General features: G+C 39.9%; 1 protein-coding gene across 1 annotated transcript; it reads left to right on the plus strand.

Annotated features, from left to right (window-relative positions):
- Positions 1–1614: 1614 nt before the first annotated feature.
- LOC136694610 (zinc finger protein 850-like) lies at positions 1615–9004 on the plus strand. Its single transcript, XM_066668310.1, has 2 exons — positions 1615–1747; positions 5608–9004. Exon 2 carries the CDS (start codon positions 5744–5746, stop codon positions 7709–7711), a length of 1968 nt encoding a protein of 655 aa, XP_066524407.1. The 5' UTR covers positions 1615–1747; positions 5608–5743; the 3' UTR covers positions 7712–9004.
- The last annotated feature ends 9495 nt before the right edge of the window (positions 9005–18499 follow it).

An 18499-nucleotide genomic window follows, 5' to 3' on the forward strand; every position in this document is an offset into this window, starting at 1 on the left:
CATGAGGATGACTTCTCAGCAGTGAACCACAAAGAGAACTTTTAACCCAGTGTTTCTGCATGTGTTCAGTTGAGTCCTCAAAAACACTTCAAACTCCATTAAGTGGCATCTGAGCTGTGTGTAGAAACACTCCATGTTTAATCTCCTACTGAAACACTGTTGATCTTTCAGCATGCACAGCATTTACTCTGTCACCCACACCTCCAATCACTCTTTGTTCTCTGTGCAGTGCACATTGTAGATCCCATTCACCTCTAAACAACATAAACTTCTCAGAGGACACAACAATAGTGGGCCTCATTTCAGATGGTGATGAAGGAGCCTGCAGGAATGAGGTGGAATGGCTAGGTCCTGGCACTTAACACCTCTAAGAAAAAGGAGATCATCATGGACTTCAGGAGAACAAAGCAGCTAGACCACCCCCACCTCCACATATTTGGAGAAGCCGTGTGGAGAGTGTGAGGTTCCTCTGTGTTCACATAAACAAACCCCTAACCCTAGTGTGGTTAACCCTAACCCTAGTGTCCTAACCCTACTGACTCCCCCATCCTTCCTGACCACATCACTCCCATAAACTAGGACCTTACTTTCAGGTCTGCAGCAGGTAGTTCCCCTCCACACCAGCAGAGGTGACTCTCTCCAGGATACTTGGCTAGTGTTACTCAGGTTCCTGTTGGCGGTCATATTGTGTGTGTGTATATATATAAAGCACATGGTGCAGTAGGTTCTTTGCGAAGTCCTACAATTCTGAGCGACATCTATATCTTGTGTTTTTTTCTCATGGTTTTGACATTCTGCTTTGGTTTTTGTTTTATGAGTTTGGGATTGTGTTTTTTGGATAGTCTGTCTTGATCTTTGAAATGTTTATTTGTTATTGACCTGGATTGTTTATGACTACGTATTTGGATTATTAAACCTGTGCTTGACTGCCTTTTTCTGTGGAAGTGATCATTTGTGACACTTACACTTTGAATGTGTTCATTCTGTACATTTGCAGTCAGTGAACACTCACTCACATACAGAGAACAACTCTATGCTCCGTCTGTTGTGTAGTGTCTACTTCACAGTAAGTGCAACGACACTTCAAAGCAGCGATATTTATTACTCATAACTGTTATTAATGTGTATTCTACTTCTAGCACTTTCTGATGGACATACAAACTGCTCCTTATTTACACAGTAACACAACCTCTCAACTGTTGGTGAGAACTGTAACAGAACATATGCTGTAACCTTGAATCTGGAAATCACTACCCATCCTACAGTTTATGTAAAACTAATATTGTAAATATCTACCTCAAAGATTTATTTATTATATTGCTGCCTATTCTGCCGTCCATGTAAATGTGTAAGCTCTGCTGCTTGGGAAGGCTGTAAACGAGTTTTCGTTATACTCACACATAATAACTCACGTATACTAACAATAAAGACTCTCATTTCTTACCTCTTACTATGCGTGTTCTCCAGTGGAAAGGCTCCTATTGGACTGAGTCTGTTGGGACTGTCCAATCAGAGACCAGCTGTTCTTAAATTGCAGCCAATCGTATCTCAGGGGGCGGGTGTGAGGCCGGTCCCTGCATCGTCCAATCAGAATCACGGTCATTTTGCAGAGAGGAAAGAAGTCCGTTGGTCGGATTCGTTTGAATAACGCTCAGCTCTGCCAAAGTGTTCGCTGCTCCGTGATCAGACGCGTCCGTTCTGCACGAGAGCTGTGTTGGAGAGAAATCAGGACCTGTTTTTACTGAAGGTAAATGTTTTACTGTGTACGACCTTTACACACCGTTTATACCGTGTTTTACTGAAGATAAAGATCAGAGAGAGACTTTTACACACCGTTTATACCGTGTTTTACTGAAGATAAAGATCAGAGAGAGACTTTTACACACATTCGGGCCGATGCATTGTCTCGGTCGTGATGTACGGCCGTGGAGTGGACCGATAGTTCTGACCCGAGTCTTGGAAACTCTCGGCACAGACTCGGCCGAGTGTTGTGGCTGAGGAGCGGTTCAAATGACTCGGCCCTAGTCCGACAAGCCATGACTAAACCGCGATAATCTAACCACGGCTCTGCCAAGATCTGGCTCATTATAAGTTGAAATAGTTTATTTGTATACACCCCCCCCCCCCCAGCACACACACACACACACACACACACTATACCCCCACCCCTTCCCTCAGAAAAGAGTAGAATCAGGTTCATGGTGAAATTACTGCTTTATTAAATAACTTACACTCTCAGGAAAAAGAAAAAGGTACATTATTGGTTACTAAAGGTGTTTAAAAGTCCAGTTTTGTTCAAGTGTCATAACAAAAAAACATAATAAAAGTCCTGGAGGTGAAACAGGGTGTATGAAAAAAACACATTTTAAAATCTACAATTATTATATAATCATGTTCCCTAATTAAATGTACAAATATGTACAATTGAGGGTACCACCACAATGACAACATATCTGACAATGTAGTATTAGTAAGTGTGCTTTTCATACAGCCTTGTAACAGTGTAAACATACAGCAATTGCAACGTATACAAACAGTACATAAAATCAATAAATAGAAAATACATTGAAATGGCTTTGAAATATGAAATGGACAGTGTCATGATTTCCTAAATCCAATTATCATTCAAATACTGTTTTTCAAAGAAACAATTGGTTTTACACCCTAAGCTTTCTCCTTTTAAGCCTGACTTAGCTTTGTATATGCCTTATTAAAAATCACTATTTCTATAGGAAAATCAATAACTAAAAAATTTCACAGACACAGGTTTCAGATTTAAAAGAGAACAGGTTCATTACTTTATTTAAACAGGTTAAAGTAAAATCACATCAACCCGGTAAGTCTGAAAAGAGATACCAAAAATCATTCATAAAATAGGTTAACTGGTTAACTCTTCAGACATTGTTTACTATTAGGTTTAAAAGAAAGTTTGTGTGCTTCTTAGAAAAGGTTCTTATGTATACTCAAGGCCAGTTTCTCTCTTGCTCTCGTGGGAGGCGGTCGCATTTTCTCCCTCTCCGCTCCTTATCTCTCCTGCTCGCTTCTGTGGTCTTGTCTTGTCTACCCAGGGTCTCTCTAACGCCGCTCTTCGAATTACAATTTAGAAATGGAATTGATCAGCTGGTCTCTCAACGCTATTGACACCATCTTCTCAAGAAGAAGTTTGGGCACGGGGGAGCCCTCCTGTCCTGATGGAACGACGCTGGCTGGATATGCCATGGATGGATGGGAGAAGTGGCGCGTGGTATGTCTGGCGCCTCTCTCCATTGAGGACATCGAAGATGTATACCTATTTGGATTTATGATCGTGGGATTTCTGCTGATTGGATTAGGTGGTGCCCTGGTCTATCGGAAAATTAGAAGAGTTGAGTCAGTTGTAAACAGCCCAAAGAAACTGACCAACATTATTGATGGGATGGGCAGAGCCGTTGGCGCACAGACTGGGACTGTGAGTAGAAGCTTGGATTCCATCAAGGAGCAACTAACGGCTTTGAACGCCAAGATTGAACGTCTGGAAGACCAGTGAAAAATTGGAACTTTGAATCAGAGGGACTATAGCAAAAAATTCAGCTCACATCTCTGATTCTAACAAGCTGAACTTTATCTGTTTTGGCTGCCCCTGCTATCAGTGGCCTTGGCTGCTGATAGTCTCAACTCCTCCAGAAGGAACAGTCGTCATGGAGATCTGCTGCACCTCCCCTGTCTGAGCTGGGGCTCAAGGACACGTGACCGCTACTACATCTGGACATTTTCACGAACTGAACCTGGTCCCCCCCTTTCCCCGTTGAACAAGCCTCCTACTGCTTTTTGTCTACGTCACTGAAACTATTTTTGTGTACTGCTTTGTGTGCTAAAGGTGTTGTTTTTTTCAAGATCACACACTGTGCTTCTTAGGCACAGTGTGGGACCTTCATTTTTTTTTACCACCACTTCCCCAATGTTAATCTAGCTGTTTCTTCTAACTATACGATGGCGCGGGTAACCTGCTGCGGTCGCGTCTGTTGCACTCACCTAACCCCTGTTTATGTGAGTGTACAGACGGAAGCTAATTTCGCTGCAATGTTGTACTTGTATAACTTTGTATGTGACAATAAATATCTATCTATCTATCTATCTATCTATCTATCTATCTATCTATTTTACTCTTTCCCATACTCCTTTTTCTCCCCATTCATTATGTTTCTGTTTTTTTCACATCCTTCTATCTATCTTCTCCCTGTCCTTCCAAATACATCACAACCCTTCATTATTATTTCTAAACTACATGAATTTTTAGGTTGCTGTATAGACAATGCTTTAATTATTTCCCAAACAAGTTTTACCAAATAACAACCTCGGGCTTCAGGTCTCAGGCCTTGAGCTGGTCCTTTCTCACAGTTGCCCTGTGTGCTAATAAAGTAAATTGATAATAAAAGTTTAAAGCTATCACTGTCTCAGACCCCTGCCTTTGGATCTGGCAGGTGCTTTGATAATTAGACGAAGTTTTTGTAAGAGCCTTTGTTCATGTAAAAGTGTATGTGATGTTTACCAGAATTCTAATGAACTACAATAGGATCTTTAAGTGTCACTGTTAAGCTTTCTCAGGCCTCACAGAGCACACAGACCAACTGTCTCAGAGAGAACCAGCTTCACAATTTCATCATTATTAATTATAATATTTTACTTTATACATCATTATTCTTTTAATTTATGTAATTCCATATTTAATAATTAAGACAACGTATTAGTCATTTAGATCACCACCTTTCCTTCACAACAGACAAGAAGCTGCTCGCTGAATACTTATTTGTAAATGAGATTGTATTTTCCAATTCTGGAATTTCTTTCTTGTCCATGTTTTTGTTTCTCCCCATCATTTTAAAGGTATGCCTGCTCTCTTTCTCTGGTGTGGCATCATCTTCATCAACAAGGTTGTCAGGAAGAAAGTTCTCTGTACTTTTGATCATTTTACAGAAGATAAAGACCAGAGAGAGACTGTTACACACTGTTTATACCATGTTTTACTGAAGAAAAAGATCAGCAAGAGTAGATGCTTTTAAAATCATGCTGTTTAATATTTTTTCTAACATTAAAACTCTATTTCTGTCTCTTTCTTTCTCTCTGGATCATTAGTTTTCTATTGCAGAGCAGAATGAATTGGTGTTTGCACAAAGAAGCTGCACAGAATTCTGGGTATTAGCACCAAGTGGGTGCTGCTGAAACAAAAGTGACAGGAAACGTTTGGTCAGAGCAGAAGAAAGAAACCTTGGGGGAAAAAATAAAGTCAAAAAGCAAAATCCATCCTCCTCTGGTTGCCACCAGAGCAAAACAAACAGAACTGTTTACACAAGGAGCATCCTCTAAATAATGTGAATTTTATTATCTCTCCTCCACCCACAATATTCTTTCTGGTCATGGGAATAGAACCAGCCACATTCAGAATGCTGAAAAGTATGAAAACAGATAGGGATGTTGCTCTATTCCTGCACCATTAGGCAACACTGGCTTATTTTTGCTGTTTCAGTTACAGTACTGAAGGTGGAACTGACTACACATTCAGCAGAATATTGGTCGCCAGGGGAGAGTGAATTTAACTAATTTTATCTTTGGTTCTTCTTTCTCTTTCAGGACAGAAGAACATCTCTTTGGATATTTTCTCTGGCTCCTGTTGTCCAAGACACAGTTCTTCCACAAGTGCGTCAAGAAAAATTTCCAAGTGGAATGCAACACAATATTGAGATCAGGAGGGATTAAATGTGTGGATATGGAGGGCAGAAGCTCCAGTTCTCAGGAAACATGCTTGATTACTCCCCACACATCTGACAGAAAAACTCAGATGAGTAAACACAAGAGGAAAACTCATGATTGTGCAGAGTGTGGGAAGAGTTTCACACAACAGAGTAGTCTCCAAAAACACCAGCGCATTCACACAGGAGAGAAACCGTATCACTGTTCAGAGTGTGGGAAGAGTTTTACTGTACAGAGTAGTCTCCAAACACACCAGCGCATTCACACAGGAGAGAAACCGTATCACTGTTCAGAGTGTGGGAAGAGATTTACTGTACAGAGTAGTCTCCAAACACACCAGCGCATTCACACAGGAGAGAAACCGTATCACTGTTCAGAGTGTGGGAAGAGTTTTACTGTACAGAGTAGTCTCCAAACACATCAGCGCATTCACACAGGAGAGAAACCGTATCACTGTTCACAGTGTGGGAAGAGTTTTACTCAACAGAGTAATCTCCAAACACACCAGCGCATTCACACAGGAGAGAAACCGTATCACTGTTCAGAGTGTGGGAAGAGTTTTACTGAACATAGTCATCTCCAAACACACCAGCGCCTTCACACAGGAGAGAAACCGTATCACTGTTCAGAGTGTGGGAAGTGTTTTACTCGAAAGGATAGTCTCCAAACACACCAGCGCATTCACACAGGAGAGAAACCGTATCACTGTTCAGCGTGTGGGAAGAGTTTTACTGTACAGGGTAGTCTTCAAACACATCAGCACATTCACACAGGAGAGAAACCGTATCACTGTTCAGAGTGTGGGAAGTGTTTTACTCGAAAGGATAGTCTCCAAACACACCAGCGCATTCACACAGGAGAGAAACCGTATCACTGTTCAGAGTGTGGGAAGAGTTTTACTCAACAGAGTAATCTCCAAACACACCAGCGCATTCACACAGGAGAGAAACCGTATCACTGTTCAGAGTGTGGGAAGAGTTTTACTGTACAGAGTAATCTCCAAAAACACCAGCACATTCACACAGGAGAGAAACCGTATCAATGTTCAGAGTGTGGGAAGTGTTTTACTGTACAGAGTCATCTCCAAACACACCAGCGCATTCACACAGGAGAGAAACCGTATCACTGTTCAGAGTGTGGGAAGAGTTTTACTGTACAGAGTAGTCTCCAAAAACATCAGCGCATTCACACAGGAGAGAAACCGTATCACTGTTCAGAGTGTGGGAAGAGTTTTACTGTACAGAGTAATCTCCAAAAACACCAGCGCATTCACACAGGAGAGAAACCGTATCACTGTTCAGAGTGTGGGAAGAGTTTTACTGTACAGAGTAGTCTCCAATCACATCAGCACATTCACACAGGAGAGAAACCGTATCACTGTTCAGAGTGTGGGAAGAGTTTTACTGTACAGAGTAATCTCCAAAAACACCAGCGCATTCACACAGGAGAGAAACCGTATCACTGTTCAGAGTGTGGGAAGAGTTTTACTGTACAGAGTAATCTCCAAAAACACCAGCGCATTCACACAGGAGAGAAACCGTATCACTGTTCAGAGTGTGGGAAGAGTTTTACTGTACAGAGTAGTCTCCAATCACATCAGCACATTCACACAGGAGAGAAACCGTATCACTGTTCAGAGTGTGGGAAGAGTTTTACTGTACAGAGTAATCTCCAAAAACACCAGCGCATTCACACAGGAGAGAAACCGTATAACTGTTCAGAGTGTGGGAAGTGTTTTACTCGAAAGGATAGTCTCCAAACACACCAGCGCATTCACACAGGAGAGAAACCGTATCAATGTTCAGAGTGTGGGAAGTGTTTTACTGTACAGAGTCATCTCCAAACACATCAGCGCATTCACACAGGAGAGAAACCGTATCACTGTTCAGAGTGTGGGAAGAGTTTTACTCGTCAGAGATCTGTCCAAAAACATCACTGCGTTCACCCAGAACAGAAGGTAGAACTGAGTGAGGGATTAATGTGATTGGGTCACATTCAATGTAAAATTATCCTTAAAGCTGAGTTGTGTAATTGTTGGGGATTTGGAGACGTGTGATTGAACTGTGATACCAGATGCCACTGATTGTTGAAGGAATTTTGTTTATTATTTTCAAGTCGTGGCTTCAGAATTAATTGTTATAGATCATTATTTTCCTCCTCGGTCACTATTGTGTTCTACTGTGCCACAGTTAAAGATTATTTGACTCCACTCTTTTCCAAAAGAGTTTGAACTTTGTCTTGAGTTGTTAAACAAAATGAGATGAGATTGTTTCACTTTAATCAGTCACATGATATTCAGCAGACATAGCTTTTAGTAGCATCAAAATTATCAGTAAATCACAGAGAAAGAGGAGGTTAAATGTCAGGGCAGTTATTTCCTTATTTCATTGGAACAACTACACTAAACCACAGACACGGTCCGGGGTTCGGCAGCACCACACACAGCCCAGCACACAGCCCATCCAGTCTGACCCAGAGGATCCTGAGGAGATCATCCAACAAACGGATGAGGGACATGGGTACAGTGTGGAGTTGACAAACTCTCATGTTAGACCTTGTTGTAGGTGAGGAGACAGCCGACCAACTCTGAGGAGATCCTGCAGGGGCTTTGTAATGCTCTGGAGCACAGCCGGGACTCTGGCCGTTTGCCATATCATCACCATTCATCCTTATTTCTGTGGCTGGACTGTATACCCTTGGAAGGTTAAAGATCAGCGTTGGTGGAGAAATTTGTTTCTCAGAGAACAGGAGCCATGAAGCTGGGCTATTAGGACCTCAGCACACATCAAAACAGACTATATTCTGATTGCCATGAAGGCCAAGCCTGCTTATCACTGCGGCAAGATGAGCGTGTAGTGGAGACACTCCCAACCAACTGTTCATTGTTTATATAAAACTGCTGTAGTAAGTGTCTTCTCAGTTTTAGAGGTTGGGGTGTTCTAAGCTTTGCTTTAATGGAAATGCTACTTGCAAACGTATTATATTATAAACATAGCATATTATCTTATTATTGCTGTCCCTTTACTTCTGTATCATTGTGAATGTCCCTGCTGTGGGATTAATAAAGGAATCAATCAATTATTACACCAGGTAAGACAGAAATGGCAAGCAGTGATGATTTATAATGCACTCACGATTGATAGTTACTTAAGAATAGCTTGGCGATGCTCTAAATTGCCATTTTATTTCGCTAGCTACCAGCGACTTCATCAGAAAGTATTCTTACTTTAATATCCATGCAGATTTCTTCTAAGAGTAGTGTGTAAAATACAGTTTAGAAATAGACATTTGTAAATATTCTACTTAATTCCTTTAGTTAACACGTGTGAAAAGCATTTATTATAACATAAACGTTCAGATCAGGTTGAATTAACATGATTTAGCCCATTTTCATATTGCTTCTAGGTCTATAGTAGACTCCCTCAAGTAATATTACACTTTCCTGTGTGCAAACTTCATAATAATGATTGACTTTACACTAAGGTTACCTTAATTAACAACTTTTAAGACAATAATAGACGTCAATAAATGACGTAGAGTGCACATCATTAACACCGTTAATTAATACCGTTCCTTGGCAAAATCATTGAGAAAAGAGTTTTCAGGCAAATCACTAGTTTCTTGTCCATTAACAGTAGCCTAGACAAATTCCAGTCCGGGTTGTGGTCTAATCACAGCACTGAGACTGCTCTAATCAAGGTAATTAATGACATCCGCTTAAATACACAGGCTGGAAAGGTATCTCTTCTATTACGTCTTGACCTTAGTGCTGCCTGTGATACCATTGACTATAATAGACTTGCAAACTGGGTTGGACTCTCAGGAACAGTCCTGAAGTGGTTCGTTTCTTACCTGGAAGGCAGGAACTACTTTGTAGAAATAGAAAATAATATTTCAGAGAACATGCCAGTGACCTGTGGTGTCCCCCAGGGCTCTATTCTCGGTCCAGTTTATTTAATTTATATATGCTTCCTCTTGGCCTGATTCTACAGGACTATGGGCTGTCCTATCACAGCTATGTAGATGATACTCAGATTTACACGGCCCTGTCCCCAAACGACTCTGGCCCAGTTGACTCATTAAGCAAGTGCCTTGAACACTTCACAAACTGGATGGGACACAATTTTCTGCAGCTGAATAAAGATAAAACTGAGATTATTCTATTTGGGAACAGCACTGAGAGACAAAGATTGGCTACGTATCTGGACTCGAGGGCCCTCAAATCTAAAGAACTGGCTCGCAACCTTGGTGTATTAATGAACTCAGATCTCAGTTTTAGTCTCATATTAAAGCAGTTACTAGATCAGCATTTTACTGTCTTAAGAACATCAGTCAGATCAGAGATTTTCTGACTAAACCAGACCTGGAAAAACTTATCCATGCCTTTATTTCTAGCAGGATTGATTACTGTAATGGTCTCTTAGGTGGACTTCCACAAAAGACCATTAAACAGCTTCAGCTGATTCTAAATGCAGCTGCCAGAGTCCTCACTCGGAGCAAAAGAATAGATCACATCACCCTCATCCTCAAATCATTACACTGGATACCAGTCTGTTACAGAATAGATTTTAAAAGCAGAGCTCTCAGATCTTTAGGAACTAGAGTTAGTCCTGCCTCAGGTCAAAACTAAACATGGAGAGGCAGCGTTTAGCTCCTATGCCGCTTTTAAATGGAACCAGCTGTCTGAGAATATTAGAAGAGCCCAGACTTTAGACACTTTTAAATCAAGACTGAAAACATTCCTGTTTGAGCAGCTTACAGCTCAGTTTAAAATATTCTGCACTTTTCTGTAACGGCATTTTATTTCTTTTCTTTTATTGTTTTAATCGTTTTCTTTCTTTTTTCTTTCTTTTTATGTAACTTATTTTATCTTATTGGACATTTATGATTTTATTCTGGGTTTTAATTGAATTGTTTCTTTTTCTGTAAAGCACTTTGAATTGCTTCTGTATGAAAGATGCTCTATAAATAAACTTGCCTTGCCTATATATGATTGATATATTTTATATTTTTAATACTAATACTACTAATATTAATAATTATACTCTACATTATAACATCTGCTTACCTACAAATGCTGCATTCATGTGGACTGCTCCACACACCTTTAGCTTTTTTCTATTTTACACACCCTGAAGGGGGCGCCAGTCCTTCACAGGACGATTTTTTTTCATGATTTTCAAACTAGAAATTATAGGTCATTTATCAGTGTTTCACATTATCGTTATTTTTATTTATTGATGAAACACATAATACATTTCTTCATATTTGTCTTTTACAACCTTTTAAAATGTAGTTCTCGTCCTATTTTCATTGTGAAAAACAGTTTTTAATTATGACCTTTCTTCATAGTTTTCATTAACTAAATTCACACTGCATATAGGATATTGCAGCAACACCCTCCATCTACCATCCACCAACAGAGTTGCACCCATTTGCAACTCCACATTAATTATTCTAGTAATTAAGCAATTCCCAAATTTTTAAATTTAGTTTAATATTTTATTTATTTCCCAGGCCCTGCACAACTAGGAATCTACATGTCTGTGAAGGTGGGCTCCTCAGCTGTTCTTCCTTGTGATTGAAGAAACATATCCAACAAATGATCTTTCAGTCAAAGTCCTGTGGAGTGGTGCACATTTTCTGAGACAGGGGAGGTGAGCTGTATCCGAGCGAGGAGTATAAAGGCCATGTGGATGTTCCTGAAGATCATCTGCTGAAAGGGGACTGTTCTCTGGTGTTGAAGAAGGTTAGAGTTGAGGATGAAGGAATTTACGAGAGCTACCTGCTGATGAAACTAAGCAAGAGATTTCTCTGGTCTAAACGTGTTTTTCTCCAGAGTGTGGAGCTCTCTGTTGGTGAGGAGATCAGGGCTGATATCAGATAAAGATTCATGATTTAATTAAAATTATTCATTCATTCATTCATTCATTTATTCATTATCTATAACCGCTTATCCAGTTCAGGGTTGCAGTGGGTCCAGAGCCTACCTGGAATCATTGGGCGCAAGGCGGGAAAACACCCTGGAGGGGGCACCAGTCCTTCACAGGGACACACAGACACACACATTCACTCACACACTCACCCCTATGGACATTTTTGAGTCACCAATCCACCTACCAACGTGTGTTATTGGACTGTGGGAGGAAATCGGAGCACCCACAGGAAACCCACACAGACACAGGGAGAACACACCACACTCCTCACAGACAGTCACCCAGAGTGGGAATCGAACCCATAACCTCTAGGCTAAAATTATTTATATATATATATATATATATATATATATATATATATATTTTTTTTTTTTTTTTTTTTTTTAATTGTCTTGTTTTAAAGGATAAATTAATTTATCTTATTACCTCAATGATCCACCTGAGCATAGCATTGTGAAAGTAGCATGAGGAGATTACAGTGTTTAACTGTAATAGTTATCAGGTGTAATGGTGTAATTCATACGTTTCTACATAACTCTCACTAATATAATTTTCATACTTTATTCCACAGACCTGTCGGAGAGGAATCAAAGGAGTGATTCTATAATGACACTTAAGTCCTATTCCTTTCTGTGCTAATGATCAGGTAACCAATGATTAGTTTATAACAAGGGGATTACAACAGAAACATATTCACTATGCTGTCCAATGAAGTGTCTGAACATGTATAAACGTGTCTCAGTGACATGGTGACTGAAAACAGGAAGCAGAGATGCAGGTGTGAATATTAACCTGAAGAAGCTGACTGACCAGCTGTGACACATTCAGAGTTAGACAGCACTACAACTCTCTGTTTTGAAGCCAGAGATTGGGACACAGTCTGAGACTAGGACTCGAGTCGCACCTACGACGCTCAAACAGTGAATTCAGACTCAACTCGAGACACGCCTTCAAATGACTCAGACTCGACTTTGGGAATTTAGAACTATCATTGATTATTATTATTATTATTATTTTCTCAGCAGCGCCGTGTGCAGTAATCTCCAACATTAATCAGTGTAGTCAGTCGTGTAAATCAGGATTAAAAGTCAGTCTCACATAGACCTTTACTTACAATAGGTTCTGTTTTTTTGAATACTGAAAAATATTATGCATAAATATCATCAGTCGTAACTGATGCTAAACACAAACAACCACATGTATCCTATAGTTCAGAGTACAAAGCCCAAATTGTACAAAATACATTTGTAAACTAACAGCTAACTAACTAACTCAAAGATTATATATAGTCTAAGTATATAAGTATAAATTTATACTTTTACTTGCTTTTTTACTAGATGCCGAGCGAGTCTGTATTTGAAAATGTGTCTCCTGTCACACTCTCTCAGCTCCACTGACCACACAGGAGCACTTTGTAGTTCTTCAACAACAGATTCACATTTTGCTCTGCATACTTTTTCATCCTAATTTCCTAGTACATGAAAGTACATGGAAAGTGCTACGAAACTAAACAACTGGAGTTACAAACAGGTTTCTTTGGTCATTCAAACAGTGAATCAAAACTACAGAAAGATTAAACTTCAGCCAGATACAAACAGCAGTTGAGTTGTTTTCTCCTCAAACATACCATTCCACCTTAAAAGACGTGGAGCTTCTGAACATAAAAAAATACAGAGAACAATGTTTCCCAGCCGTCACAGACGTCCCCTTTAACTCAAGGACTCCAATGAAAGCTCACAAAGGTATCGATACATACAACGTTCAGGCCAGTGGCGGATGATGGTCTTTCAAGGAGGTGAAGCTCAATGGTATGGGGTTGCATGAGTGCTTGTGGCATGGGCAGCTTGCATGTCTGGAAAGGCACCATTAATGCAGAGAACTATGTTCAGGTTCTAGAACAACATATGCTCCCATCTAGACGTCATCTCTTTCAGGGAAGACCCTGCATTTTTCAACAAGATAATGCCAGACCGCATTCTGCAGTAATCACAACATCATGACTACGTAGGAGAAGGATCCGGGTACTGAAATGGCCAGCCTGCAGTCCAGATCTTTCACCTATAGAGAACATTTGGCGCATCATAAAGAGGAAGGTGCGACAAAGACGGCCCAAGATGATTGTGTAGCGGCTTAACCTTATTCTTACTCGTTCTTGATTAATAATGGTTTGACTAATGATAATAATTATTATTATTAGGATTGACTTAAATGGCAAAACCTTAACAATTAATTAGAGAGTATATACTCTCACAGCTACGTGAGTTCTTCAGGATTTTCAGACTCTTAATGAACAGTGTAGAGTGTGCTGAGAACTCCACACACTGTTATTTCAAATAATGGAAATATTTTATTAAGAGAAAAGAGAATATTTAATTAACATAGCACAATCTCAAAATCTCACGGCATCAATGAAGGTGAAACCGATTCCAATTTAAAGATAGGCTAGGCGATAAGGCTTGTGACTAATGTGTTGCTAAATGAGACTTAATTAATGTATAAGTTTATCAAGAGACTTAATTAGGCATCAGCTTCTGAAAATTGAGTAAGTTATGCTTGCTTACTCTTGTCGCTGTTATAACCAAGCCGTTGGGTCCAGCAGATTAAATCTCCGTTCTCCAGGTCTTGGCTTCTTGTCCTCCCCGTGTCACTGAAGGTAGGCTGTTAGGGAGGGGATTCCTTCCAGGATGAGTCAGACACTCTTGGCCTTAGACGGTGTGACGTCAGTTGGGGGATTCCCTTCACGGAGAACTGCTGGCCTGGCTGGATCGTCCCCGGAGTGAGGGGGGCGTCGAAGAGTAGTTCGCTCGTTACTCAAATCCTCAGAAGCAACGCCCTCAGAAGTCAGAGTATAACGCTAACATATCAGCTATCAACTAATCTCAGGGGTGGTATATTATTCTGGCCAAAATAAGTTTCACCTGCTTTGATCAGTCGTAAAATTAAAACTTTGATTGGGCGACAAACATGAACACAAATAAACAAAGAAAAGATTACTGAAAGTTGCTCGACGTTACTCTGTAGTTTCTGTATCACACTGCTAACTGGCACAAGGCGTCCCTTGGTCGTTGCGTGAGGTCCTTTATAAAGTTCTGTTGGAGAGTAGTTTTGTCGGCGTAAGAAGAAGTAGAGCGTCACAAGGGAAGTGAAGAGAGGGCGACGTGAGAAGCGTAAAAGAGTGTAGCGGAAAAAGCGAAGCGGAAAAAGTAGAACAGAGAGCTGAACAGAGCGAGTTTAGAGCTGGGCACTCCCTTTTTAGATGTGGCGCGGTCACGCCCATTTGGGAGGTCTCCTTTCTTTGATTGGATCATGGGTCTGAGGCTCACGTGACTTGTTTCACGTTTCAGAGAGGGAAGAGAGTCACGTATACATAGAAAACTGAATAAAGTAAAAAAAAATACTTATACATACTTGTGGTATAGCACAATGAGTGTCCTGGATTATTTTTATCAAATATATATATATATATATATATATATATATATCTTGAATACATTACCACTATTCTAGATGTTTGAAACTAATTTGTTTTCTTAAACAGAGACAGAAGTTTTCCCTCATGATTGGAACAGTAATACACATCACTTCATTAGTTAGTACACACTCACTTGAGAATAACAGAGAGTAACATTCATACATATTGCATAAACATGTTTATAAACACTCGATGTGTTTGTAATGCATTTAGAAGGCAGCAGGGCGAAACATGATTTCGCAAACGTCCACTTGGGGGCACTGTTGGTCCATGCTATTTGTTTGGTTTGAGCCGGGTTATGGGAGTTCACCGCAAGGTCAATTCTGGGGGCCATCTGTCGATTTGCAGAAGATAATCAGTCGCCATCTTGACGCTGAAGGCAATAAAACTGGGTTTGTTAATCCCATTCTCCAACACTGTGTTTGATCTCCTGGCTTAAAAGCGTCATAAACTGGGTCTGTTTTCTTTCCATTTCTGAAGAAGACGGAACGTGTCCTGCTTAGCCTTTGATGTGCATGAGTTTGTGTGTGTGTGTGTGTGTGTGTGTGTGTGTGGGGAGGGGTGCAGAGTCTCTCATCACACACGCAGTCTGTGGAATGTGGGATTCTGTTCCAAAAAATCCTTATCAGAGTGGAGAGTCTTTCATTCAGAACTATTCATTTCTTTATTCGATCCATACTCCACTACAATTGAACAGTTAGAGGCCTGTATTAGACATGAATGGGAGAGCATTCCTATTTCTAAACTTGAGAAACTGGTCTCCTCTGTCCCCAGAGATCTGTTGAGTGTTATAAGAAGAAGGGGGGATGCCACACAGTGGTAAAAAGTGGCCTTGTCCCAACCTGTTTGGGATTTGTTGACGCCATGAAATTTTAAAACAACATATTTTTCCCTTAAAATGATGCATTCTCTCAGATTAAACTTTTCATCTGTGATTTGTGTTCTATTCTGAATAAAATATTAGATGTTGGCACCTCCACATCATTGCATTTAGTTTTTATTCACAATTGGTTTAGTCTCCCAACTTTTTTGGAATCCGGTTTGTACTTTTCTTACTGTACCAAATGGAAAAAGGGGGGAAAAAGATATTAACCATTTGTAAACAAAATGCATTGTATAGATATGTTTTATTTTGAAAAGAAGAGCTGTAGTTGTACAGGAAAAGAGATGGATATGGCTCACGAGCTGCAGGTTGGACACTCCTGCACTTTAACAACCATCAACCAACACCCCTGTAACCCAAACATCCTCCTAAAAGTCACCTTTGATTCTCTGATGATTTATATTTCATTTATTACACAGGCCCCGTATCTGCACAACCTCAGATCTCCATCTGTGTCAGAGTGGGCTCCTCAGCTGTTCTTCCTTGTGATTGGAGGAAGGTGTCCAGTGAACAGTCGTCCAGTCAGAGTCCTCATGTGGAATGGGGAACCTTTACTGAGACAGTGTTAGAGAGAAGAGGAGAGCAGCTGTATCAGAGCGAGGAGTACAAAGGCCGTGTGGACGTTCCTGAAGATCAACTGCTGAAGGGGAACTGTTCTCTGGTGTTGAAGAACGTTGGAGCTGAGGATGAAGGAGTCTACGAGAGCTACCTGGTGGTGAAACGAAGGAAGAAAACTCTTCAGTCTAAACTTGTCTATCTCCAGAGTGTGGAGCTCTCTGTTGATGGTGAGAAGATCAGGGCTGATGTAGAATTATACAGAGATAGAAAAACTGATATTTTACTATTTAAAAATAATGTATTAAAGTCTAATTAATAATTTTATATTTTATAATAATTTTAATTTTATAATTTTAATATGTCAACTTTAATATGTGTTCAACAGTGGAGAGTTATTAATATTATCTAATGTTAGTTTCTACCTAAACTTCATTATTTCTATCGTTCTAATTTATTTCACAGAAATATTGGTGATAAAACCACAGAGCGAGTCTGCAAGTGAGTGAATACATTTTCCATTCTAATAGCCTAATTTAATTTTAGCCTAAGCATTTAATTAGATTTTTAAAACATGAATGTGTGTGAAACAGCCAAATAGCCACTGTTCTGTCCAGCGAAACATTTGAACATGTGGGATGAAAGTGTAACACACTTTCATCAAGGTTCAGGATGTTCATCTACAAGCAATGTTCATAATCTTTGCAGAAGAATCAAAATAAAGGTTTAGTTTTTACCCACCACTGTAGATTATTGCAATAGTTGGTAATTCTTTTCATTTTTTTTCCTTTAAGAATATTGAATATCCAGTTAATCTTCTTATGTTCTCAAAAAGCAACATGTACAACTCAACAATACCACCTTAAGTAAAAACATTGTAAAGAGAGACAGAGCTGTAGTGTGTACTGAATGTGTTCAGTGTTCTCCTACATCTGTATCAAAGAACTGAACATCACTCTTAAATCATCTCTGTTTCTGCAGGTAATACAGGAGTGATCCACTCTCTCTCCTCCATCATCACATTCATCCCCTTTTCCCTTGGACTCCAGAGCCTCTGAGGGAATACAGAGCTGGGTCCTGCTTTGGAAATTATATCTGCAGCTCTAATTAGTCTTCAGGTCTCAGTTGTTAGCTTGTTCTTGTTCCCTCAGTCATTGTTCACTGTGAAAGACAAGAGAACACAGCAGTGATGTCTGAGATCCTGGTGTAGAATCAGTCATAAGCCATTTTATAAAGATAATAAACACTGGACTGAATATGGACACTTCATCAGGGACAGAGCATTTAACACATGGATCAGTGAGGGTCTTCTGATGATACCAGGCTACTTTTACCACAGTTTGGGAGTGAACAGAGAATGTCTAATTTAATTTTTTCAGAATCCCTTTCTGTAGATCGCCACCTTGTCGTGGTAGAGGGGCTTGAGTGGTCCTAGGAACCCAACAGCTGAACTCTCTGGAGCTTCATCTCCTGGTCCCTCAGGACAGAGAGGTGAAGGGGGAGGACCCAGACTAAGAGCGGTCTTACCATCAAATTAAATTCTTGTGGAAGGTGATGAAGGTGAAATTGTCCAGCTGTACATAGATCATAGATCAGCTGTTACACTGACACCCAGTAAATACCTATTTTAAATCTAGTCACCACAAAGTAGAGACCCGCTTAATGGAGCGTAACCTGGTTCTTTCAGGAACAACACAGCAACATGATTCTTCAGCTGATGTAAATATATAAAATCACTGATTTTAAAATGTACTTCTAATTGATGTAATGTGGGAAACATTTAGAAATAAAGTTGTGGTCACAACAAAAGCATGTCGTTTGTATATTTTACATTTTGAATTATTTTTATACACAATTATAAACTCAGTAGAAATTGTGCTCTGAAGTATATTGATTGAAAAACAATATAAAACTAAGTTTTTAGGT

The sequence above is a fragment of the Hoplias malabaricus genome, chromosome 4 (assembly GCF_029633855.1).
Source record: "Hoplias malabaricus isolate fHopMal1 chromosome 4, fHopMal1.hap1, whole genome shotgun sequence".
Classification (NCBI taxonomy): Eukaryota; Metazoa; Chordata; class Actinopteri; order Characiformes; family Erythrinidae; genus Hoplias; species Hoplias malabaricus.